A 26,005-nucleotide genomic window follows, 5' to 3' on the forward strand; every position below is an offset into this window, starting at 1 on the left:
TAAAATTATGCACATATAATATTAGACACAGAGTAATGCATAACAGTGTGACGGGGCGAGGGGACCTCAAGGTGACAAGAAAGCTGGTCCAGAGTCATCACCAAGATACTCACAAAGCTTACCTATGATAACCTAATTACTACACATGTAATATATTAAAGTATATTAAAACATAAGAAAATAGGACAGGCACGGTGGCTAATATAATAAAATATATTAAAATACAATAAAATAGGCCAGGCACGGTGGCTCATGCTTGTAATCCCAGCACTTTGGGAGGCTGAAGCAGGTGCATCACCTGAGGTCAGAAGTTTGAGACTAGGCTGGCCAGTTTGGCGAAACCCCGTCTCTACGAAAAATACAAAAATTAGCTGACTGTGGTGGTGCCTGTCTGTAATCCCAGCTATTCGGGAGGCTGAGGTATGAGAACTCCTTGAACCTGGGAGGCAAAGGTTGCAGTGAGCTGAGATCAAGTCAGTGAGCTGCAGTGGGTGACAGAGTGAGATTCCGTCTCAAAATAAAAAAAACCAAAAAAACAAAACACACACACACACAACAGAAATAATGATACCAATTAATATGGCACTGTTAAGGGCCCCACAACCCTGTACTGGACTGAACGAAAGATGAACGTGGGAATAAAGACAAAGACAAAAGAGTATATTTGGAACAAGGGGTCAGGGGGCTCCTTGCTTCTCGCGAACAAGGGCTCCCTGATCTTCCACAGCCCTTCGTATTTATTGGTATAGGAGATAGCGAGAAGAGGGGTGGAAGGAGTCAGCTGCTGGGTCCAGAGTAGGCTTGCAAGACTGCATTCCTCGAACAATAGGCTCTAGATGACCCAGTAGATAACCTCAATGAGCACCATGGAGTGATTGTCCTCAGCAAACCTTCTGTCGGCAGGAGCAGTCCTGAGTTTGCCCACATCCTGCATTCATGATAAGCGGTTTGCTGTTTGATCATATAGCCTCCAAAGGAATGTTGAGTTGGTCATGATCTCTTTGCCGCTCTCTATATGGCAGAGATGCAAACACCTCATATCCACTAACACTTTGCAGCATCCAATAACAATAAATAAGTGCTGATATTTTCTCTGTTTCATAGGTCAGGAAACAGAAGGAAAGTGCTGGTGAGATCCAGACAGGGAGTTGAATCCCGGCCGCCTGTTTGTAGAGTCTAGGCACCCTCAGTAGAGCCAGTGGACCCAGGAGCTGACATCAGAGGCTGAGATCCGAGCTGTGTGGCATCCCTGTGGTCTCCCGTCCCAACCGGGTGTTGATCCAGGGTCTGCAGGCTCACGAGCTCTGGAGAAAAGAGGGAAACGGGTAAATGCTCCACTGGGTGCAGTGTTCTGTTTATTCCCTGAGGACTTTTCTCTCTTCAGTTGCTCCAAAACCAGATTCACCCTTTCTCTGAGGGAAGATGAGGCCCCCACTTTTTTCTTCCTCCCTCCCTGCTTTTCCCAGCTCCTGCCAGTTCCCTCCCATCACTCCATCAACATCAGCCCCTGCCCTTGCCCACCACCCATCGTGCACGGAGTGAAAGGGCCACAAGACTAAAGGACAAGACCCAAGAGGGAACCCAGTACCTTCCCCTCCTCTCAGACCTGACCAGTCCTGTTACAGCGAGAGGCCTCCCCAAAGAGAGGTCCTGACCCTTGCTCTCAGTCCCCAGGCCCTTCTCTCCTGCAGAGGCACCTGCACACCAGGGCAGGCCCTGCCCACTGTGGGCTCTGCCCTCTATCTGCAGCTCAGTGCTCCTCCCCTCCCAGCCCTGAGCAGACAGCTCCTAACTGGGAACCCCATCAGGAAGGCTGGGGGGCCCAGCAGGCCCAGCATGGAAAGACGTGGCTGCCAGAGAATCCGCACCTGACGTGACCCTGGGACCCCACCTTGCTCGAGAAGGCCTGGCCTCTCCTGACCCTCAGCACCCACCGAGGCCTGTGACCTGCTCTTGAGTCACCACTGCTCCTGCCTGGTCCACTTACTCCACCCCAGGGCTGCTGCTTGGTGAGGCTGCGAGGCCTTCCTGCTCTGTCCCTAGCAGGGATTCCACCTAGGCCACTGCCCTTGCAATCTAAAAGGGATTTTCTCCATGTGAAGTAGGGGAGTCCCCTTAGCCTGAGGCTGCCTCCGCCCACCCTCTGCACCTGGGAACTGCCACTGCCACAGCCACCATCTCCCACACAGATTCTCCTGGAGAGGGGGCTCCAAATTTGAGTTCCTGTTTTATTTAATATGCTTTACAACAGCAGTATTAGAGGAAATCCTATTAAGATTATAGAGCTGAAATTATGAACATTTTTATTGGACATCAACATTGAAAGCAGGAATTTTGAGCAATTGGCACGTGAATTTCATACCCTTTTCCTGGCCAAAACCCCAGTGACCTACGAGGAAACCATTCCTGCCCACAGGAAAGCAGAACCGACAATCCCTCTACGGGAGACACTGCAGGTGAGAGCAGGAGCAACCACAGACCTGCGCTGCCCCTGCTGTGGGTGCCTCCTGGACGGGGCCCTCTTGCTGCAGGGCAGAGGATGAACCTTCCCATCTGCTCAGGCCTGAGGGGCCGACTGATAGTGCAATTAGGTTCAAGGATGAGAAACCAGCGCCCCTACCGCTAGACACACAGAAGTGGGGAAAGACTCAGGTCTCCTGGACACCCCAGCCTCTCATTGTCCCCTGCATGGCCTGTTTTTGCAGAAACACAAAACTTCCTGCTGTCTCTTTTCATCTCCCATCAAACAACCTGACTGGGGGAGAAAAGATTCTGACCGTCCCTTACTCCAAATTTACCAGGCAGTGACTACCTTGAGAAAGGGAAGTTGGCTCAGGGAGGGCAAGGTGAGGCCACAGAGCACAGAACAAAGCCCCCAAAAGATGGTGCCTGGGGACTGTGTCCCTCAGGGACTGGAGAACAAAACACTCGGAGGTGGGATGAAAACAGGGACCACAGCTGCCCTGATGAGGGGCTGGGCCCCGCTCCTCAAATGGCCCAGGAACATCTGCTTATCTATTCATCCATGTCATCTGCAAGGAAACTCTAGGAGGCCAGGTGGTGGGAACCTGGAAAGTGCCTCCTGGAGGAGGCACATAGGGGAGGCACTGCCTCTCCTTGGATTCCTCTCCAGTTTCTGGCCCTCCCCAGATCACAGCTGCCTTTACTATTTGCTCCCTCTGAGGCCATGATCATCCATCAGCACGTGATTCCCAACTCACCCCACCTGGACGCACTCTCGTGAGCCTGAGAGACAGAGAGGCCGGGACGGGGACAGAGCAGGCGCTGCAGCCCTCCCTGCTGCCCACTCCACCTGCAGCAGGAGGAGGCCACAGCTGGACGTTCGAGGGCCTTTCCCCAGTCCTGGCTTGGGAAGGACTTATGGGTGTAGATGGGAATGTGGCTCCCATTCCCCTCCCAAATACCCCAACTTCCATCCCCTGTTCCAGCCTTGTCACCTACATCCTATCAGGAGCAATGAGGGGACCCTGCTGCCCAGACAGGAGCCTTGTCATCTCCAGAAACTGCCTCCTTTTCTCACCTGGACCCTCTGCCGCTGATGTTTTCTTCTTCTTGCAACGATGAACACAGATAATAATAAATGCTGTAATGGCAACAGCAACAGCAGCAAGAACATACAGAAGGTTTAGCCGTTCACTCTGAAGCACCGGTGGCTTCCCTGAAAAAAGGGACTTGTTATACACTGGGCAGAAAACTACAGCCTTCCCTGTTGTCCCTACCCTGGCCTGACCCTCTCCAGGGTCACCCCAGCCTCACCAGAGGGCACAGGGTAAGTGCTGTGATTCCCGCTGTGTTCCATGTAGCAGGCGAACCTCTGCTCCTCTCCTTGGCGAATCCTGGTGGCCACCCAGGTGTAGTAGGTTCCATTCCGATCAGGCAGGACATCCCCCCACTGCTGGGCGTCATGGCTCAAAGATACTCCATCCTGACGCCAGGTCAGTGTGATATTCCCAGGATAGAAGCCGGAAGCCCTGCATGTCACGGTGATGTTGCCCTCTGAGGCCTCGCCGTGGGTGACGTTCACCATGGGGGGCACTGGAGAAGAAAGGGCAGAGCCAGTGAAGCCCTGCTCCCCACAAAGGGAGATGCGGGGAACAGGTCTGCTCCTCTCCACTGTTCCCACTCTGGCTGAATCCCTCACAGATCCCGGACCTTCTGTAAGTCTGTCCTCAACCTGTGGCCAAATTACTCCAGGCTAGCTGGAGGATGGGCCTTGGGACTGTGGCCTCAGGCTCTGGGATCCCCACATTGATGCTGAGGAGGGGGATGTCGAGGTGGACTCCTGGGTCATGGGGCCAGGAGGGAACTCTCCAGGATGGGCAGGCTGGGAGGCAGAGGGGGCAGCCCTGGCCCTGAGGGCTTCCTCTCCTGCCTAACTCCCACCCCAGGCTCAGGCTTCTGTCGCAGGGCCCGCCGCTTTCCCAGATTACAACACTGGATGGTTCAGTCCCTGACCCACTGTCTTTATCCAGTGGCTCTAACGATAGAGGAAAATCAGGACACAAGATGCTAACATAGCACAGGGAGGGTTTCCCTGGAAAGAGTTGGGAGGTGGAGGCAACTCTAGCAGAATTGGAGGGAGAGGAGAGCCCCTGGCCAGGGTTGGTACCTGTTCTCCTGACGGCCACCCTAGATTTCTGATATCGCCGTAGTTTCTTCAGGCAGTCTGCCCGCATAGCGCGATAGTGTGTGTTGGTCTTCATGGTATCTTCCTTCCAGAAATTCATAGCCAAGGTCTGAGCTCTGGAGGACTGGGCCACTGTCCATTCCTGAGTCGCCAGGTTTAGGGAGAGGAAGCGCTCACCATCGTAGTAGAAATGCCGGGAGCCCCCGGTGCTGCCATCTTCATAGATCTCACAGTTCTGAATGTCCTGGAGGGAATGCAAGCCTGCCCCCACCCAGCAGTGACTTCTCCATTCCTGAAACCGTCACCTTTCCACTCAGGTGAGGAACTCAGCCCAGCAGGGACACCTCCCTGGCCCTCCTCCATGCCTCCCTGTGTGGGCTGAGTGCCGACTCACCTCCCTGCTGAGCCCCACCGACCTACTCCTCACCCCCACCCCCAGCCAGAACCAGCAGGAAGAGACGGGTCCTGCTCTCTGCCTCCAACTCTCTTGGAGAAGGCCTCCCATTACTCTTGCCCCTGCCCGCACTCACCTCCTTTCTGGCCCTCAATATGAGTCAGAGTCCTCCTGAGGTCCTGTGCATTCTCTGTCAAGTCCTCGGTCTCTTGGTCTCCCACGACTGCTTCTGCCCACTGTCCCTGGGGCCTTGCCCTGCGCGTCTCCCTGTCATAGCACACGAAGGGCTGACCATCCAGATGTCCCTCAGCAAGAAACTCTGACTGCACAGATCCATCCCGGGACAGCACCGTGACGTTGTAACGAAGACTGTGGAGCTCTGGGGAAGAGGAAATCACAGATGAAACTTCTTCCTGGAAATAACTTAACATCAATGTTTAACACACAGGTCTGCTGTCCCAAGCTTCCTGAGGAGGCAGGAAATGCACACGGGCAAAGGGACAAGAACGAGGATTTCAGATACAAGGAAAACTGTGAGGGTGGGAGGACAGAGGAGGGGACTGACGAACAGAAGAAGGGGGAATGGAGATGGCAAACTTGTAGGCCAGGTGCCAGGACTGGGTGGCCACAAGCCCCCTAAGGGAATAGGGGCCATGGGGTGAGGCTGCCCTGCAGGGGCAAGGGAAGGCAGCGGTGGAAGGAAGGTCTTGCCAGAGGGGACGGGGGGAATGGGAAGGGACTCAGGCTCAGGGGGACCCATGTCCAGTGTGGCTGTGGTGCACAGGTGAGGGTGAGATGGAGGCAAGGGGAGCTGCCTCGAGAAAAGACTCATCATGGGCATGGCGGGGACAAGGGAGGGGGTGGTCATGAGGCACAAGGGTAGGAAGGTTGTAGCCCCAGGGAAGCTTATAGTGGGGTCAGTATCCCAGAGGGGAGCAATGGTGTGGGCTTGGGTCCAAAGTGGAGGAGTGGCATGACAAGGCCCCAGGACAGCAATTGGACGGACCAGCTAGTGTCCACCGGGGTGAGCAGGTGACAGGTCTCAAAGAGTCAGTCCATCTTTTCAGCAAATACTGTTGGGGGCACTGGATGTTCAAATAAAATAAAATTGGACCCTTAATTTGTACTATATACAAAAATTAACTCAAAATGAATCAAAGACCTAAACTCTACACTCAAGAACTAAAACTTAAAAATATCTTAGAAAAAAACATTGGGGATAATTTTCATGACACAGGATTTGACAGTGCTTTCATGGATATGACGCCAAGGCACAGATAGAATAGAAAGAACTGACAAACTGGACTCATGAAAAATCAAAACATCTGTGCATCAAAGGGCACAATCAGAGTGAAAAAGCAATCAACCCCTGAAATGAAATAAAAATTGCAAGTCATATATCTGATAAGATATTAGCTTCCAGAAGGCCAGGCGTGGTGGCTCACGCCTGTAATCCCAGCACTTTGGGAGGCCGAGGCAGGCGGATCACGAGGTCAGGAGATCAAGACCATCCTGGCTAACATGGTGAAATTCCGTCTCTACTAAGAAAAAAAAAAATACAAAAAAAGTAGCCGGGCACGGTGGTGGGCACCTGTAGTCTCAGCTACTTGGGAGGCCGAGGCAGGAGAATGGCGTGAACCGAGGAGGCGGAGTTTGCAGTGAGCTGAGATGGCGCCACTGCACTCCAGCCTGGGTGACAGAGGGAGACTCTGTCTCAGAAAAAAAAAAAAAAAAATTAGCCGGGCATGGTGGCAGGAGCCTGTAGTCCCAGCTACTAGGGAGGCTGAGGCAGGAGAATGGCATGAACCTGGAAGGCAGAGCTTGTAGTGAGCAGAGATCGTGCCACACCACTGCACTCCAGCCTGGGTGACAGACCAAGACTCTGTCTCAAAAAAAAAAAAAAAAAAAAAAAAAAAAACCAAGAAATTAGTTTTCAGAATATACAGAATATTAAAAAGTCTGATAAAAACAACAAAACAGTCAACCCACTCAAAAATGGGCAAAGTAGCCATGAGAAGCTATGTGGGGGAGAAAAATGGGCAAAATACTTGAATGGCCAATTCTTCAAAGAAAATATACAAATGATCGATAAACACACGAAAAGATGCTCAATATCAGTAGTCACTAGGAAAATGCAAATCAAAACCACAATGAGATAATGAGATACTACCTCAAACCAATCAGGATGGCTATTATCTCACACACACACACACACACACACACACACACACACACACACACACACACACAAATAGCAAGTTTGGCAAGAAGGTAGAGAAACTGAAGCCCCTGTATGCTGCTTTTGGAAATATAAAATGGCACACCTGCAATGGAAAACACTATGTGATGCCTCTCAATATTAAAACATGAAATACTGTATGATCCAACAATTCTATTTCTGGATATATACCCAAAAGAAATAAATATATACCCAAGAGAAATGAAATATTTGCCAATATCCAAAAGGCAGAAATAATCCAAGTGTCCAATGTCTGAGGAATGGATAACCAAGACGTGGTACATACATATCATGAGTATTATTCATCATTAAAAGGAATGAAATTCTGACCCATACTACAACCTGGATGAACCTCAAAATATTATAAGTGAAATAAGCCAGAAACAAAAAGACAAACATTACATGATTCTACTTAAATGAGGTACCTAGAGTGTCAAATTCATAGAAACAAAAAGTAGAATGGTGGTTACCAGGGGCCAGAGGTAGCGAGGAATGCGGAGTTACCGATTAATGGGTACAGAGTTTTGGGTTGCACAAAAATGTGAATGTAGCTAATGCCACCGAGTATACACTTAAAAGTGGTTAAAACAGTAAAATTTATGTAATGTATACTTTACCACAATTAAACATTTAAAGAACAAGAAATACCAGTCCTATTCAAATTGTTCTGAAAAATAGAGGAGGAAGGAATACTTCCAAACTCATTTTACAAAGCCAGGAATATCCTGATACCAAAACCAGGCAAAGACACATCAAAAAAAGAAAACTACAGGCCTATATCCCTGGTGAACACTGAGGCAAATATTGTCAATGAAATACTAGAAAACCAAATTCAACAATATATTAACAAGATCATTCTTCATGATCAAGTGGAATGTATTCCAAGTATGCATCTACAAATTAATCAATGTAGTACATCATATCAACAGAATAAAGGACAAAAGTCATATCACCATTTCAACTGATACTGAAAAAGCATGATAAATTTAACATCCCTTCATGATAAAAACTCTAAAAACACTGAGTATACAATGAAAAGACCTCAATATAATAAAAGTCATATATGACAGACTCACAGCTAGTAACATACTGAATGGGGGAAAACTGAGAGCCTTTTCTCTAAGATCTGGAACAAGACAAGGATGACTACTTTCACTACAGTTATTCAACACAATACTGCAAGTCCTAGCTAGAGCAATCAGACAGGAGAAGGAAATAAAGGGCATCAAAATTGGAAAAGAAGAAGTCAGATTATCCTTGTTTGTACATCATGTGGTCTGATATTTGGAAAAACCTAAAGACTCCACCAAAAACCTAATAGAACTGAAGAACAAATTCAGTAAAGTTGCAGGATACAACATCAACATGATGAATCAGTAGCATTTCTATGTGCTAACAGCAAATAATCTGAAAAAGAAATCAAGAAACTAATCCCATTTAGCTACAAATAAAATAAAATACCTAGGAATAAACTGTGGGGAAAAGAAAGAGATTAGCCTGTTACTGTGTCTATATAGAAAGAAGTAGACATAAGAGACTCCATTTTGTTCTGTATTTGAGATGCTGTTAATCTGTGATCCTACCCCCAACCTTGTCCTTGCAAGAGACATGTGCTGTGGTGACTCAAGGTTTAATGGATTTTGGGCTGTGCAGGATGTGTCTTTGTTAAACAAATGCCTGAAGGCAGCTTGCTGGTTGAAAGTCATCACCATTCTCTTAATTTCAACTACCCAGGGACACGTACACGGCCAAAGGTCGCAGGGACCTCTGCCTAGGAAAGCTAGGTATTGTCCAAGGTTTCTCCCCATGTGATAGGCTGAAACAATGCTGCTAAAAGGTTTATGGAGATGTTTGCATATGCATCTCAAGGCACAGCATTTTCCTTTAAACTTATTCACGTAACAGAGATTTTTGTTCTTATGTCTTACTGCTGATTTCCTCCCTACAATGATCCTATTGTCCTGCCACTCCCTTATCTTTAAGATGGTAAAGATAATTATCAATAAATACTAAGGGAACTCAGAGACTGGTGCCGGTGTGGGTCCTCTGTAAGCTGAGCGCCGGTTCCTTGGGCCCCGTTTTTCTTTCTCTATACTTTGTCTCTGTGTCTTATTTCTGGTGTGGAGGGGCAGGCCACCCCTTCAATAAACTTAACTGAAGAAGTGAAAGATCTCTCCAATAAAAACCATAAAACACTGATGCGGAGCCGGGCGCGGTGGCTCAAGCCTGTAATGCCAGTACTTTGGGAGGCCGAGACGGGCGGATCACGAAGTCAGGAGATCGAGACCATCCTGGCTAACACGGTGAAACCCCGTCTCTACTAAAAAAAAAAATACAAAAAACTAGCCGGGCGCGGTGGCGGGTGCCTGTAGTCCCAGGTACTTGGGAGGCTGAGGCAGGAGAATGGCGTGAACCCGGGAGATGGAGCTTGCAGTGAGCTGAGATCCGGCCACTGCACTCCAGCCTGGGCAACAGAGCGAGACTCTGTCTCAGAAAAAACAAACAAACAAACAAAAAAAACAAAACACTGATGCAAAAAACTGAAGAGGACACAATAAAATGGAAAAGGCATTCCATGTTCATGACCTGGAATAATCAGTTTTTTTTTTTCTGAGACGGAGTTTTGCTCCCGTTGCCTGGACTGGAGTGCAATGGCGCGATCTCAACTCACCGAGACCTCTGCCTCCTGGGTTCAAGCGGTTCTCCTGCCTCAGCTTTCCTGAGTAGCTGGGATTACAGGCATATGCTACCACGCTCGGCTAATTTTGTATGTTTAGTAGAGGCGGGTTTTCTCCATGTTGATCAGGCTGGTCTTGAACTCTCGACTTCAAGTGATCTACCCGCCTCGGCCCCCCAAAGTGCTGGGATTACAAGTGTGAGCCACTGCGCCCAGCCAGAATAATCAATTTTGTTAAAATATCCATCCTACCCAAAGCAATCTATAAATTCAATGCAATTCCTATCAAAACACCAATGACATTCTTCACAGAAATAGAAAAACAATTCCAAAATATATATGGAATCACAAAAAACCCAGAATAGATAAAGCTACCCTGAGCAAAAAGAACAAAACTACAGGAATCACATTATTTGACTTCAAATTATACTACAGAGCTACAGTAATCAAAACAGCATGGTAGTGGCATAAAAACAGACACACAGACCAATGAAACAGAATAGAGAACCCAGAAACAAATCCATACATCTACAGTGAACTCGTTTCTAACAAAGGTACCCATAACACATACTGGGCAAAGGAGAGTCTCTTCAATAAATGACTCTGGGGAAACTGGATATCCACATGCAGAAGAATGAAACTAGACCCTATCTCTCACCATATACAAAAATCAAATCAAAAAGGATTAAAGATGTAAATCTATGACCTCAAACTAAGAAACTATAGTATCTAATAATCCAATTTAAAAATAAGCAAAAGATCTGAATAATCATTTCTCAAAAGAAGACATACAAATGGCAAACAGGTATATGAAAAAGTCCTCAACATCATGCGTCATCAGATGAAGGCAAATCAAATCATCCCACCCTTATCCAGAAGACAGGCAATAAGGTGGCGAGGATGTAGCAAAAGGGAACCCTTGTACACTGTTGGTGGGAATGTAAACTAGTACGACCACTATGGGAAACAATGTGGAGGTTCTTCCAAAAACTAAAAATATAATAGAACTGTCATATGCTCCACACTCCCACTGTTAGGCATATACCCAAAAGAAAGGAAATCGGTGTATTAAACAGTTGCCTACATTTCCATGTTTATTGCAGCACTATTCAAAACAGCCAAGATCTGCAAGCAACCTAAGTGTCCATCAACAGACAAATGAAGAAAGAAAATGTGGTGTACGTGTGTACGTGGAGTACTATTCAGCCATAGTGTCATTTGCAAAGAACTGGAGGTCATTATGTGAAGTGAAATAAGCCAGGCCCAGACAGACAAACTTTGCATGTTCTCACTTATTTGTGAGAGCCAAAAATTAAAGCAGTTGATCTCATGGGGAGAGGCAATAGAATGATGATTACCAGAGGCTGAGAAGGGTAGTGGGGAGTGGGGGAGTGGGATGGTTAATGGGTACAAAAATATAGTTAGAACGAATAAGATCTAGTAGATAGCACAGCAGGGTGGGTACAGTCAACAATAATTTATTGTACATTTAAAAATAACTGAAAGAGCATAATGGGTTTGTAGCACAAAGAAAGGATAAATGCTTGTTGTGATAGATACTGCATTTACCCTGATGTGATTATTACATATTGTAGGCCTGTGTTAAAATATCCCAGGTACCCCATAAATAAATACATAATATCTACTACATACCCAAACAGAAGTTAAAAATTAAAAACAAAGTAAGGGGTGGGAGTGCTGGCCAGAGAGAGAAAACCAAGGTAGAGGGAGAGATTCTCAGCCTGAGGAAGGGCCTGCCAAAAGGAGTAGTGCTGGAGGGGGAACAGTGGCACCCCAAGGGCAGGCAAAACAGATTTTAGATATGTGGTGTAGGGAGTGAGAGCCCACTGGGGTCAAGGAACCAAAAGAAAAGAATGAAGGTCAAGGAGCAGTTGGCCCAACAGCCTGTTTTAAGTCTGGGTTGGGGAGGGGAGATGGGCAGAGCAAGAACTGGAGGGTGGCATGACCATGGGGCAGGAGTAACTGTGGGAGAACTTGAGGTAGGGTGAGGACAGGAGGGGAGGGTGGGACTTGGGAAAGATGAGAACTTGCTGAGGGCCCAAGGCAGCTGGGCAAGAAGTAGGAGCAGTGCAAGGTCCCAAGGTGGAGAGGGGCGGAGGGACCCGGGAGGGATGGTTCAGCACCTGTGGGCTGGAGGGTGGGGTCCTCAAGAAGGTGAGGCTGAGGATGAAGGAGTGGGGAAGGGGCCACCGTGAGGCAGAGTCCAGAGGAGGCACCTGCGCTAGAGAGGAGGGGGCATCTGCACTGCCCTGTGCCCTGCCTAAGGCCCAACTGCCATTAGCACCAGGGCTCCCCTTGGGTGGTCTGGAGGGGAGTGGGATGGAGGGAAGACCCCCAGAAAAAAGGCAGCACCAGAAAGTTAGGGTCAGGGACAGTTGAGAGTAGGAGGCATAGGGGCAGCACTGGGTGAAGGCTGCTTGTAGGAAAGGCCCATAAGGGAGGCAGGAGGGACCTTCGGTGGCGGGGGCAGGGGATGAGGGCAGAGGACACCCTAGAAATGGATCAGAGAACAGCACACAGGAAGGGGTAGCAGGGAGCTGGGAGGGCAACAGCACCCAGCGGGCCTTGAGATGGGCAGGGAGGAGGTAGGAAGGAATCTGGTGTCCTTAGATCATTGGTCATTAGTAGGAGTGGGATGCGAGAGAGGAGAGGACTCCCGGAAGCCGGAGGCGAGGGGAGAATGAGCTGGGGATGAGAGAAGTCGCAGGAGGAATCCTCTGTCCGGAGCCTGCAGACTCCAAACCCCCACAGTACCCACAACAGCAGGAAGCACCAGCTCCGGGTCCCAAGAAAGGAGGGCTCCAAATCCAGGAGCTGTGGCCCAGGAGCTGAGAACACGTCGGCTCCGGGAGAGGACAGGACTTCAGGGACCTGAGAGCCGCCCCGAGCACCGGGGGTTGTGGCTGCCTTAGTGGCCGAGCTGGAAGAGCCCTCGAATGCCATTCACAGGAGCAGCCCCGGAGGCAGCCCGGGAACCCATGGGCCTCAGAAGGACTGGTTTGTCCGAAAAGTGAGAGGAAGCGGAGGAGAGGCGAGGAGAGCAAGCGCAGGAGGAGATCAGAATAGGCAGGTGATGCGGGATCCCGAGGACTGAAAAGAGACGGGAAAGCAGGCTGAAGTGTGGCGGCAACGGCCGCGTCCGGCTCCCCGCACCACCGACAGCGCACCTGAGCCCCGCCCTGACACACAGCGCTCGCCGCGACCCACCCGACCCCCCGAAACGCCCCGCTGCTCCCGCTCCGCCGAGGACCGCCAGGAACGCCACTCACCAGCAGCGGCTCCCGGACGTGTAAAAGAGAATATGCTGGCCAGAAACAGCAAGACCCGGCCCAGAAACAGCAAGACCCGGCCCAGTCCCATGGCCCCGACGTCCCCACCCTCTCAGCGGCTCAAGCAGTGGCGAACTGAGCTAAGCCCGGGGGGAAAGCGCGGCGGAAACTTAATCACCTGGCCCGGCCCCGACCGCTCATCCAATGAAACTGGGGCCTGGAACTTAGGACCAATCAGGAGCGGAGAGGGCGGGGCCACGCTCGGAAGAGAAAATTCCAGTGGGCTGGAGACTTGGGGAGATTTAGAAGGCGGGACTTGGCGCCCAGAAAAGGGGAGCACGCGGGAGCGCAGCCTAAAGCAGGGACGAGCTTCGAGTAGCTGAGAGAACAGCTCCAACTTCATGAGCACGGCCAGGGCCCTGCCCGCCCTCCCGGCATCGCGACCACCCATCCCCACACCCCCACCCCTAGGAGCGCGGGCCTCACCAAGCCCCATTCGCCGGCCGCCCCATCAGATCGGCTCTCGCTGGCTTGTTCCTTCCCGGACGGACAATGCGTGGCTATTCTCCCAACACACTCCCTTAACCGCGCACAGCGTCACTGGCCAGATTTGCAGACCTGTTTCCAGATGTCAGCCACCTCTGCCTCTCAAAAGTACCTGCCCCAGTAGAACAGCTCAGACCACAAACTCTCTTAGACGTTTCAGCTTTATAATCTCCTTCTCCTCCCTTTGACTCAAAGCCAGGCCCCCCTTTCACCCCTTTATATCCTTTAAGTGTCTGAGGTCTCCCAGGGCCGCCTCTCTATTCAGTCCCTGGGTGATCACAGGGCCAACGAGGAGGCTCCCCATGGTTCACTACACCAAGCTCTCTCCAGACTCCTTTTTCCAGCCTGTTTTAGGACATCTGTACCTCTGGGACCATAGTCCCCTCCAATGTGGCAGATCTACAAGGACTCTCTACACATCTCCCACCACATCATCCTCTCTTCCTCCTCAGTTTCTCTTAAGAACATCACCATCCTTGGTCCTTTCTGATTTCCTCTTTCCCCTTCATCTCCGGGAATCAAAGTCAGCTCCTCCAACCCTATTTCAATCCCACAGCCACAATGTTAGTCTGGGCTTTCCCCTCCCTTCAGCCTAGATTACTGCACAGGCTTCCTAAACACTACCTGCCTCAGTTACAACCAGAGTGCTCCAAGCTACCCACAGCGCCCCATCTGCTGAATGTCACACATGATGGATGCTTCTACTCTATCATGGAAACCACAGCTGCCACAACCTGCTGTCTGGCACCACCCCCATTTCTCTGGTGACATCTCCCCAGGGTTGCAGTAAAAGTGGGCTCTGGGATCTCCTCACCCTATCCCACCAGAATGCCACTTCTCAAGCAGTTTCCCTCTTCCAGGTTACTGTCACCTCTGACTTGGAACCCATCAGACCACACCATAGCCTTAAAATCTTCCCAATTAGGCTGGTCTGAGTGCAGTGGTGTTTACAACTAATTGATCACAACTAGTTACAGATGTCTTTGTTTCTTCTTCACTCCCAGTGTTTCACTTGACTAGCCTTTAAAAGAAAAAGAAAAGAAAAAAGAAAAAAAGGAAAAAAATCTTCCAGGGTAGATAGTGGTGACAGTGGCACAACCTTGTGATTATGCTAAAAGACACTGAGCTGTACACTTTAAAAGGATAAATTGTGTGGCATATGAATTCTTAATTCTCAATAGTAAGAATGCTGGTCGGAAAGCCTCTTTCTACTAAGAGAATTGCCTTGTCCCCAAAGTGCGTCTCTTAGTCGCTGGGACATCTAGGCAGTGGTCTTCAAACCTAGCCACTGCATAGAACCACCTAGAGTTTTCAATATCCATGTTCCCAGGCCACAGCCACAACCTAGGTTGTTAAATCAGTAAACCTAGGTTGGACCTAAATCTTAGTATCTTTTAAAGTTCCCTACGTGTTTCCAATGTATAGTCGTTTTAGAACTACAGATTTAGCCCGTGGTTTGAACTTTCCTAATAGTACTACTCACTGTGCCCTGCCTTGAATCTTTTTTTATTTATTTTATTTTTTTATTCCAACTGTCACCCAGTTGGAAAGCAGGGGCGTGATTATAGCTCACTGCAGCCTTGAATGCCTGGGCTCAAGCAATCCTCCCACCACAGCCTCTTGAGTAGCTGGGACTACAGGCGAATGCCACCACACCCAGCTGTCACCTACCATCTTCTACCCTGTGAACCCTCCAAGATCAGGAAATGTGCCCATTTCTTCTTTGTCAGCCTCACAAACTTTTTTTTTTTTTTAAGTTAAACTATACCTGTCATTACTAACTATTCCCCCATGATCCCTAGCCTATACTTTTCTGTGGATTAAAATGTAGCATATTTGAGAGTTTTAACAATTTCTTAGTTTTCCCATTCACATTCACTGATAATTTATTTTGATCCTCATAATTTATTGAGCACAGCAGGGACTGGAGTCCTTTCCCCGCCTCAGAGAGATTATTTTCACTGCTAAAGATCGTAAGCCTAGTGAGAGACAGAGAGGGAGATGGACCCAGCCCTTCCCTCCACAGTGTCTACCCTCCCTCCAGGACCTTCTCCCTGTGCCAGCTCCAGCAAAGCATCTCATTCAGCTCACCGCCAAAAAAGACTTAATAGTTCAATAATAATAATAAATATGCAAGGTTTGTTCTAAGGCATTTAGAAGTGGTTTCAGGGAGACATGAAGCCAGTCCTCTCCGGGGCTGGGGGAGGCCAAGATGGTCTCAAGCTCCAGGGGAGTTGCTTCTTAGTGCCCAGGCCTGGGCATCCCTCTCCCACCAAGCCCCCCAGGTCTTCTGTCCAAAGCCCTCCCCCTCCACCCCACCACCAGCCCCGTCTGCTCTGCCCCATCAACTACGTTTTCTCCCTCAGCACTTGCCTTATACCCCATGCACTCAGGAGCACAGAGGCGATTTCCTTCTTGCAGACTTTAGGTGCCACTGCAGGGTCCGGAAAAGAAAGAGAAACGGCCCAGCGCGGTCGCTCCCATAACCCAGGGCGGGGCTGCGCTCCGGCCCCGAAAGCTTTTTTTTTTTTTCCGACAGAGTTTTCCTTCCTGTTGCTCAGGCTGGAGTGCAATGGCGCGATCTCGGCTCACCGCAACCTCCGTCTCCTAGGTTTAAGCGATTCTCCTGCCTCAGCCTCCCTACTAGCTTGGATTACAGGCATTCACCACCATGCCCGGTTAATTTTGTATTTTTAGTGGAGACGGGGTTTCCCCATGTTGGTCAGGCTGGTCTCGAGCTCCCGACCTCAGGTGATCCGCCGGCCTCGGCCTCCCAGAGTGCTGGGATTACAGGCGAGAGCCACCGCGCCCGGCCTTGCCCGCAAGCGTTTTGAATTCTGCGGCCCGGAGTTCACTGCGAGGACTGGGATCACCCGTCACCCCGCCCCGGGCTGCGGAAAACGAAACGTGTTTACTGATAAAGAAACGGAATAACGGCGCTGCGGGCTGGGGAGGGCGGAGCTGCCTTCAGGCTTCTGGTCTCCAGCTGCGGGTCACTCACACCTGCCGCTGTGAAATGCAGACCCGCGGGGCAGGAATTCCGAGTCCGGGCTGGAGCGCGATCTGGAATCTGAGTCGCTTGAAACAGCACCGCGGTGGATTCGGAGCCGGGTGAGTAGGGAAATGCGCCTCAGTTCCTCCCACGGGCCGCCCACGGATTCCAGGATCCGAAAACGCTTCCTGCTGCTCCGCCACCCCTGGAAGGCAACGCCCGCCTCTGGGCAGTTCTGATGGAAACGGTCTCCACCGCCCGCAGGAAAACCCACAACTAAGGGGCCAGGAAAAAGCCTCTCGGTGTCCTGCCACTTCAGTGAGGATCCTAATTTACGCTCCGAGTGTGGCCTCCATCAAAGACTGGAGTGACCTTCACTGAAATGATACAAGGGGCCCAGGTCGCTGCGGCTCTCAGAATGCGGTGACAGCGCCGCCTTGCGTCCCTTTCCTGACCTGCCCCCGGCGGACGCGGACCCGTTTGTTGGCCTGGAGGCTGGAATACACCGGGGATCAAATGCAGAGAATGCAGAAAAGAGGGAAGGATAGGGGGACGCGTTGAGGAAAGGAGGGAAGAGATAGGAAGAAAAGGGGAGAGAAAAAGTCAAGGAGAGATTTATTTATGTATTTATTTTTGAGACGGAGTCTCGCTCTGTCGCCCAGGCTGAAGTGTAGTTGCGGGATCTCACTGCAAGCTCCGCCTCCCGGGTTCACGAGTAGCTGGGACTACAGGCGCCCGCCACCACGCCCGACTAATTTTTTGTGTTTTAGTAGAGACGGGGTTTCACTGTGTTAGCCAGAATGGTCTCGATCTCCTGACCTCGTGATCTGCCCACCTCGGCCTCCCAAAGTGCTGGGATTACAGGCGTGAGCCACCGCGCCCGGCCGGAGAGATAAAATTTAAAAGACGCAGTTTCATTATTTCTTTTTTTTGCTCTTTATCTAGTTTTACTTATGAACATTTTTACAATAGCTTTCTCTCTCTGTGAATCTGTAAACATACTGCTATTATTGTTATTTCAGGGCCTGTGGAGGTAAGTTGCAGAGAGCATGACCCTCTACCTCTAGATGTGTCAGGGTGTGTCTCCTGGGCACAAGAACAAGGTTTTTGTTTTGTTTTGTTTCACATAAGCAAAGTACAAGCCTCAAAGAGGATAATATTTTTAAATCATCTTATTGGGGCATACTTTGCATGCAATAAACTGCATCTATTTAAAATGTTCAACTTGATGAATTTTAGCTGTTGCACACACCCACATCTCCTTTACCACAGTGAAGATAAAGAAGATTTCAGTCGTCTCCCAAAGAACAGCTACATGATAAAATTCTGTGCTGTCATTAAAAAGAGTAAGAGCAATTTTAAGTATTGCTATGAAAAGATATGCCAAGCATACTTTTAACCTTTTTTAAAAGGTTAAGGAGGCTGGGCACAGTGGCTCATGCCTGTAATCCCAGCACTTTGGGAGGCTATGGCGGGCATATAACCTGAGGTCGGAAGTTCAAGATCAGCCTGGCCAACATGGTGAAACCCTGTCTCTACTGAAAATACAAACATTAGCCAGGCGTGGTGGCGGGTGCCTGTAGTTCCAGCTGTTTGGGAGGCTGAGGCAGGAGAATCGCTTGAATCTGGGAGGCAGAGGTTAGAGTGAGCTGAGATCATGCCACTGCACTCCAGCCTGGGTGAAAATGCCACTAATACCACTTACATAATATTAATATATATTTTAAGTAGGGGAAAACCTGGAAGATTCCTCACGAAAGTTTTGACAGTGACTGCAGAGACTGGGATAACTTTGTGACTTTCATTTCCTCTTAGATGTTGTGCTGGGGTCTGACCGGCAGACCCAGGCTGCACGATGGATGAATAACGTACTCAAGACACCGTACTCAAGATATTCAGTGAAAGAGTGCGCCGGGGGCCGGGCCACTCACAGAAAGGGTTGTGGCAGCTGCATACCTTCACTAGCTGACCCTGTGGGCCTTTATTCAGCATAGATTTAATGACAAAGGCTTTGAGTCAACATATCTGTGGGTAATTAATCTGGTCGCCATCCCCCCGGAGAGAGCAGTACTACAAATGATCAAAGGTTGGTCTTAGGACCACATGAGTAAACATGCTCTTTAGATAAACTCCCTTCCATGTCTTTGTACCTACTCGAAGCTATTAACTCAAGGTAAGAGGATTAGGCTGCTTTCAGCCATAACCCTATCCTGAGGCTTTTGCAAAACTTTCTGCCTTCCAAGAAGGTTTGTATCTATTACCTATAATTTTATCTTTATAATTATTCCCACCACCTGACCAATCCCCTACAATGTTGAAATTTTATCTTTTAGTATAAACTTGGATTTGGGTGGATTGCAGTGGTTCATGACTATAATCCCAGTTCTTTGGGAATCAGAGGCAGAAGGATTGCTTAAGCCCAGGAGTTTCAGGCTGCAGAGAGCTCTGATTGTGCCATTGCACTCCAGCCTGGGTGACAGGAGGAGACCCTGTCCCCAAAACAGAAAAATAAATAAAAATTTAAAATAATAAAAATTATAAACTTGGATTTATGTGGAGGTTAAGGAAGAGAATATTTCAGTTTGAAAATATGAAGCTAAGCCCCACAACGAAATAGTTACAGAGTTTTAAAAACCAAAATGTTCATTAAAACCCACCACCAGAAACTCTCTTTCAAGAGGATCCTTCATATTTTCATGGCATTGAATCTTTCTTAAAGTGCCTTTGAAAGAGATATTTACAATGGAATAGAGAGACGTGTAACAATATTTACAAAAGGGGTTGGCTGTAATAAAAAGGAAAACACAAATGAGTGTGGACACAGGGGACCCTTCCAATTATTCTCAAAGCACGTTTGAAAACTGCGTTGCCATAGCGTTCTTGGGTGGAGACAAAGCCGAGGCAGATCTTGTTCCTGGAGTATTGATTTGATTTTGGAACCGGTCAAAGGCTTTCAGAAATCAGGCTGACTTTCAGATCTAAAGTCTCAAGAGTGTTCGTTCTAGCAGTGAGCCTGTGGCAAGAATCTAGCCCATCTGGGCGATGCTCGCTCTGCTTCCACCTAGTGGCAGTGGTTGGAAGGACAGGGCACAGTGATACTGCATTGGTAGGTCTGAAGCCAAGATGAAACCGCCTTTGCAAAATTTTAACTAAGGAAATGATGACAGTGAAAGGTATCAGACCTAAGTGACCCCATCTTGCTTCTAACCGCTAAACTGCCCTTGTTCATTTCTAGGCATAGGCTGAACTAGCCTTGGGAAGGAATTTAGTTTATAGTTTAAAAGGAAACTGTTCTTGTAAAACGAAGAAAGGCCACCGGCCATTAAGTTAGGATGAGAGGGGCTGGAATTCTGAATATTACCAGCCATTATTCCGGAGGTCATAAGATTTGCAACTTATCCTGTTACTCTTGAAGGTAACATCACTATTGTGAACCTCAGAGCAGCCTTTTGAGATGTCTTTTCAGGTTTTTGCATTTCTGACAACTGGAGGGCCCCATCTGGACCTGCCAATCAGTCCTGTGGCCCCGACTCAGGAACTGACTCAGCCTGAGAGAATAGCCTCCACTCACTATGATTTCATACCGGAGCCAACCAATCAGCTCTCCCGATTCACTGGCCCCTCCATCCACCAAATTATCCTTAAAAACTGATCAGAGTTTTCAGGGAGACTGATTTGAGTAATAAAACTCTAGTCTCCCGCACGGAGGGCTCTGTATGAATTACTTTCTCTATTGCAATTCTCCTGTCTTGGTAAATCGGTTTTGTCTAGGTAGCGGGCAAGATGAACCCACTGGATAGTTACAAAGGGAGTCCAGGCCAGTGTGCAGGATGCGCTTTGCTGTAGTGGGGTCCTGGTAGCAGAGGAAAGGCTAGGACACTCAGGGAATAAAGGGCAGAGGAAGAAGGAGCACAAGGGAGGACCCAAAGCCTCCAGATCTCTCCTTCCTTCCCTCCCTGTTAGGGTTGGAGGGGACCAGCACTGTCCCAGGAGGGGCGGCCAGTGGGGTGCAGAAAACACCCTGGTTGCAAAGGGGTGTCACGTGCCCCCCACAAGGGTCCTGGCTGTCAGCTGCTACTGATGAGTTCAAACTAGGAGACTCACGCGTGTCCTCTGCAAAGTAGACTCTTATCTCCCACTCCGGCTGGTTCCCCAAATCCATTCTTATAAAGCACAAAAACCAAGAGCCAAATTCTGCCTGACTTTTCTGACAGCTGGAAGGTCCTCCCCCTCCCTATTCCTCACATGCTCCCTTCTTGCCCTGCCCCCTACACTTTGCCTCCACTTCCTCATCCTTTTTGCTCTCTGGACCCTGCTCCTAAGTATCTCCCGCCTTCTTCAGAGGACTTCCCCTCATGGAGTACAGATTCCTCCACCTCCAGGAAAAAGAGACAACGGCCATTGAGAGGGACCTGAGAAATGCCTGTGACCCCACCCCGAGGTCACCCTCTCCCTTAGCGCTGACTCTGGCTGTGTGTGTGTATGTATTTTGCTTTGTTTTGTTTTGTTTGTTTGTTTTTGAGACAGGGTCTCACTCTAATGGTCAAGCTAGAGCAGTGTCCCGATCACAGCCCCTTGCAGGCTTCAACTCCTGGACTCAGGTAATCCTCCCGCCTCAGCTTCTCGAGTAGCTGGGACTACAGATTGGAGCCACTACTATGTGTGTGTGTGTGTGTATGTATATACATCTATTTTTTCTTTTTTTTCTTTTTTTCTTTTTTTTTGTAGAAACTGGGTCTTGCTTTGTTATCCAGGCTGGTCTTGAATTTCTGGCTTCAAACAATTCTCATGCCTCAGCCTCCCAAAGTGCTGAGATTATAGGCATAAACCACAATGCCTGGCTCCTGTGTGTGTACATACAAAGTCAAAGTGCTAAACCTGGTGCCCAGGAAACATCCCCACCTTGGCATTGCTTGCAAGAGTCGGTATTTTGTACACCTATGATTTTATTTCAGGAGCTGGGACAATTATATTCATCAGAACAGCACAGTGTCAAGGCCCTCACCCCCAGAAAGCTTACGGGACACTGTTTTATGGAGGAGAGTGAGATTGGAGGAGCCCTTGACTCCAAGTCTCCTGATCCTTCTTACACAAAGAGATGCTGGAAAAAAGTGCAGGACACTCCATTTCCTCCTGAGACCAGACAGGGAAGCCAGAGTCAGCGTGGATGTCATATTCCAGCAAGAAAACACCAGTATAGCAAAATCTCCACGTCACATTTTAAAGCTCACACAATGGCTCAAAGAGAACCAACATCAAAAACCCGAATTCCTAGCTCAGGTGAGGTCACCGAAGTTGCCTGTGAGGTTTCGTGGAACTGCAGGTAGAAAGGGCATCTTTATTGAGAGCTGCAGCCCAGTTGCTCCTGCATCTTGGGGCCCCTTGAAAGGACCCGCTCCCTTCAACAGCGCATCGTGAGGCCATTTCCGGGGAGAAATGTAGACTCTCCTTGGACTCCTGAGGTTTTTACACTTACTTGCTGACTCTGTGGACTTTGACTTCATCATTAAACATCTTATAATGATGTAATTTCCTTTGACTGTAAGTGTAGAACAGCATGCTGTTCCTGAATCAGGAAACAAGGGACTAGTGACCTGCACTGTCGCCCCGCTCCGTGGTGCTCAGATGCAGTGAAATCATGAGGCAACAAACCTATGGCTAGGTAAACAGAGAACTCCATTTCAGCAAATGTTTTAGATGTTCCTGCTTGCCTGGTAATGTTCTAGCCTTTTGAGACTCCGTCTCAAAAAAAAAAAAAAAAAATTAAAAAATTAGAAACACTACTTCTCGAATCTTAAAGCCAGCCATTGCCACTCCTAAGGGATAAGCCTCTAACTCCACTGAAATTAGCCTCAGAATTTCAGCTGAGGATTTGGAGCCACAGGCAGGAAGTCTGTGGGGTTTGTGCCTGGCTGATCTGGAAGGTGGTCCTGAAAGGTAGTGTGTGACTAAGTGGGCTCTGTGGGGCACGGATGTCCCTGAAGAGAGGAGGATGAGACAGATGGGAAGGTTCAAAAGTGAACTTTAGTGGGCCCTGTGCCCAGCACCAGGATTTGGAAAATCTTCTCCCAGCCACTTTTGGCCTGTGGGTTTTCATTCTGCTTTCCTGTCTGCCAGGCCATTGCAGGCAATCCCTTCATTTGGCAAACATTTATCAAATACCTACTGCGTGCCGGGCATTGTTTTAAGAGGAGCTGGGACTGAGGTAAGAGGAAGTAAACCCTCCTTGCCTTCAAGGTATGCCCAGTCTTGCTCAGGCAGAGATCAGTAAGGAAATTATAACACAAATTGAGAGAGGAAAAAGGAAGAAACTGGTCAGGTGGCCAGTTATGGTGGGTCCTCAGTTGAATTATTTCAAACAAAAGAACAGCCTGCAGGCACAGAAAAGGGAACTTGCACAGGGGGGCTTGCCTAAGACATGCCCACAGCTGCACAAATAAGAAAGGCTACACAGGAAACTTGCCCAGACATGCCCGCAATGGAAAATTCTGTTCCCCGATACATGGGCAGTAAGGGAAACAAAGCAATGTGGAGTCAAGCTAAGGGTCCACATGGGCACTAGGAGGATGGGGTGGAGCTACCATAAATTCGTGCCTTATTCAAATGAGACACCCAGCCCTCATCAGCCTTTGCATTCAACTGTAAAAATGGCAACCCTCTTCCAAGCCCCCTCTCTGCAGGGGAGAGCTTTCTTTTTTTGCTTATTAAACTTTTGCTCCAACCTCACTCTTTGTATCCACGCTCCTTAATTCTCTTGGTGGTGAGACAAAGAACTCCAGGTAACACCTCACAAGAAGACACTGAGAGGCTGCTACATTGTGGTGCATTGGCAAGACTAACAAACTGGCTAGTGAGACATGCACACTTGCTTCGTAGACATATATGTAGATCTTCAGCTCTGACTAATGAAGGAATACCAAAAATCTCATAAAAGAAAAGAATATTATTTGAACTTTGTTTTGTGGTGTAAGTGGGAGCACCACAGACACCCAGGATAGGAGAGCTTTGCTCAGAATCCAGGAAGTGAACATCTTCCTCTGGGCCAGGCCAAGAATGAGAATAAGCTGATCAAGGAGCCTGGTGCTTCCTGGCAGAAAGGTTGTCTAACATCTGACTATCCAGAAGTCACAGTTATTCAATATTGAGACTTGAAACAAAGAGTGAGAGACAGAGAGAGAGAGAGAGAGAGACAGAGAGAGAGAGAGAGAGAAAGAGAGAGAGAGACAGAGATCTGATTTGAAAAGCAGAATTCTGCTGGGGGCTTGTTAAAATGGAGAGTTTCTGATACAGTAAGTCCAGGCCAGGCCCCGAAGATTGCATATCTAAGTTCCCAGGTGATGCCAATGCTGCTTCCCCCAGGACCACACTTTGCGAACCACCACCCTAAGGCAATCCGTGTTGATTTCTAATATCAGAAGAGGGCTGGGAGTGGCCTGGGAGGCAGAAGTGTAGGATCAATGAGACCACACCTGACCCATCCTGGACAGCTCCCCAACCCAAGCTTGCAGCATTTGATTTCCTTGGAGTCCCGGGAATATCAGACACCCAAGAAGGGACCAAATGTGGAATCACAGAGTGATCCAAAGGCTCGGCTTCATACAGCACCTGGGACTCCCACCACTCCACAACTGGTCCCCATACTCCCAGTGACACTGACCCCCCACTCCTCACGACACTGACCTCCAGACCTTCCTTGACTGACCTTAGCTGGTTGGGCCTGGGATGTGACCCTAGGAGCTCTGAGTGTACCTTCTGATTCAAAGATAGGGTGACCTCGTATGACAAGTACTCAGATGGGCCTTTAATAGGACCTTGAACATTTGGCAAATGGCTTCAGTCGTGTGTCCTTGAGAATTCCAGTGTTTTCTAGATATCACATCCATGAGCCCATATAAACACTAGGGGGCGTTGTGAACATACCGAAGCCGTAATTGTTGCACTGGATCCTCTAGAATCCCTTTCCCACTTAGACCAAGATTTGAACAAAATTTCCTTCACCAAACAAATTGCATTTAATCAATCATGCTGTTATTTTACGTTGTGTTGGAAAAAAGACAGATGTAAGGAAAAATAATGCAATTAAAAAGAAAACAACATACTGAGTTAAAATGGTAGTAAACCTCCTTGTTAAAGGAATAATATAATATTTAGAAAATTTTTAAAATTTGTTTATTTATTTATTTATTTTTTGAGGCAGAGTCTCGCTTTGTCGCCCAGGCTGGAGTGCAGTGGCCGGATCTCAGCTCACTGCAAGCTCCGCCTCCTGAGTTCACGCCATTCTCCTGCCTCAGCCTCCCGAGTAGCTGGGACTACAGGCGCCCGCTACCGCGCCCGGCTAGTTTTTGTATTTTTTAGTAGAGATGGGGTTTCACCGTGTTAGCCAGGATGGTCTCGATCTCCTGACCTCGTGATCCGCCCGTCTCAGCCTCCCAAAGTGCTGGATTACAGGCTTGAGCCACCGCACCCGGCCTAAAATTTATTTTAATAAAAGTAAAAAAATTCTATTAGTTTTTAAAAGGTTTTGCATTGTGAATTTTCTTGGGTTTGTTTGGTCTCCCTAGGAATTATCTTTTATTTCTTGATATAGTTCAAAATTCAAAATTTAAAATGTTCAAAAGGTAAAATGTCTCTCTCTTAACCCTGTCTCATCCCCAACAGGCAACCAGGGATATCAACTTCTTGTTTATTCTTCCAAATATATTTTATGCATATGCAAGCAAATATAAATGTGTACATATATATCTTTGTCCCTTTTCACACAAATTTTAGCAGACTCTATATGTTATTCTACACCTTGCTTTATTTCTTCTTAATAATGTATCATAGAGACCATCCCATGAGGGAATATCAAGAGTTTCCTATGTCTTTTTTCTTTTGTGTTAAATGTTTGTAGACTCCGCGGTGTAGATACGCAGTGCTTGTTTGGGTTTTCTTAGGAAGGTAGGGAGGCCTCCTTATGTTACCCAGAGTGGAGTAGAGTGGCTATTCACAGGTGAGTGCTACTGTGCCCAGCTTGCAATGCTTTTTTAACCAGTCCCCTAGTGACAGACATCTGGATTATTTTTTCTTTTATTTTTCATTTTCTTTCTTTCTTCTTTCCTTTTTGCTTTTACAAACAGGGTTGCAACATCTAATTCTGAATACAGTCATTTTTCAGGAATGCAGGGGTAGTTTTGGACACATTTCTAGAAGTGGGACTGCTGGGTGTATGCATTTTTA

At 48.3% G+C, this 26,005-nt stretch overlaps 1 protein-coding gene and 1 long non-coding RNA gene across 4 annotated transcripts in view; one reads left to right on the top strand and one right to left on the bottom strand.

Moving 5' to 3' along the window:
* Window positions 1-659: 659 nt before the first annotated feature.
* Window positions 660-26,005, bottom strand: part of LOC102144416 (MHC class I polypeptide-related sequence B) — a 47,650-nt gene continuing 22,304 nt past the window's right edge. Inside the window, exons 1-6 of one of the 3 annotated variants that reach the window (XM_074038520.1) lie at window positions 16,168-16,921; window positions 5,179-5,421; window positions 4,631-4,909; window positions 3,778-4,056; window positions 3,542-3,679; window positions 660-1,304 (exon numbers count right to left, since the gene is read on the bottom strand). In XM_074038520.1, the coding sequence (XP_073894621.1) occupies window positions 1,177-1,304; window positions 3,542-3,679; window positions 3,778-4,056; window positions 4,631-4,748 (663 nt within the window). In that variant the 5' untranslated portion in view covers window positions 4,749-4,909; window positions 5,179-5,421; window positions 16,168-16,921 and the 3' untranslated portion in view covers window positions 660-1,176. Of the gene's footprint in view, window positions 1,305-3,541; window positions 3,680-3,777; window positions 4,057-4,630; window positions 4,910-5,178; window positions 5,422-13,248; window positions 13,386-16,167; window positions 16,922-26,005 lie in introns of those variants that run through there. The other 2 variants (XM_005553568.5, XM_045390129.2) reach the window with 2 other exon arrangements.
* On the top strand, window positions 16,717-19,328 carry LOC123572793 (uncharacterized). Its single transcript, XR_006697316.3, has 2 exons — window positions 16,717-16,905; window positions 18,602-19,328. It is a non-coding gene; the product is annotated as an uncharacterized lncRNA (long non-coding RNA).

Source organism: Macaca fascicularis, chromosome 4, assembly GCF_037993035.2.
Source record: "Macaca fascicularis isolate 582-1 chromosome 4, T2T-MFA8v1.1".
In the NCBI taxonomy this organism is placed as follows: domain Eukaryota; kingdom Metazoa; phylum Chordata; class Mammalia; order Primates; family Cercopithecidae; genus Macaca; species Macaca fascicularis.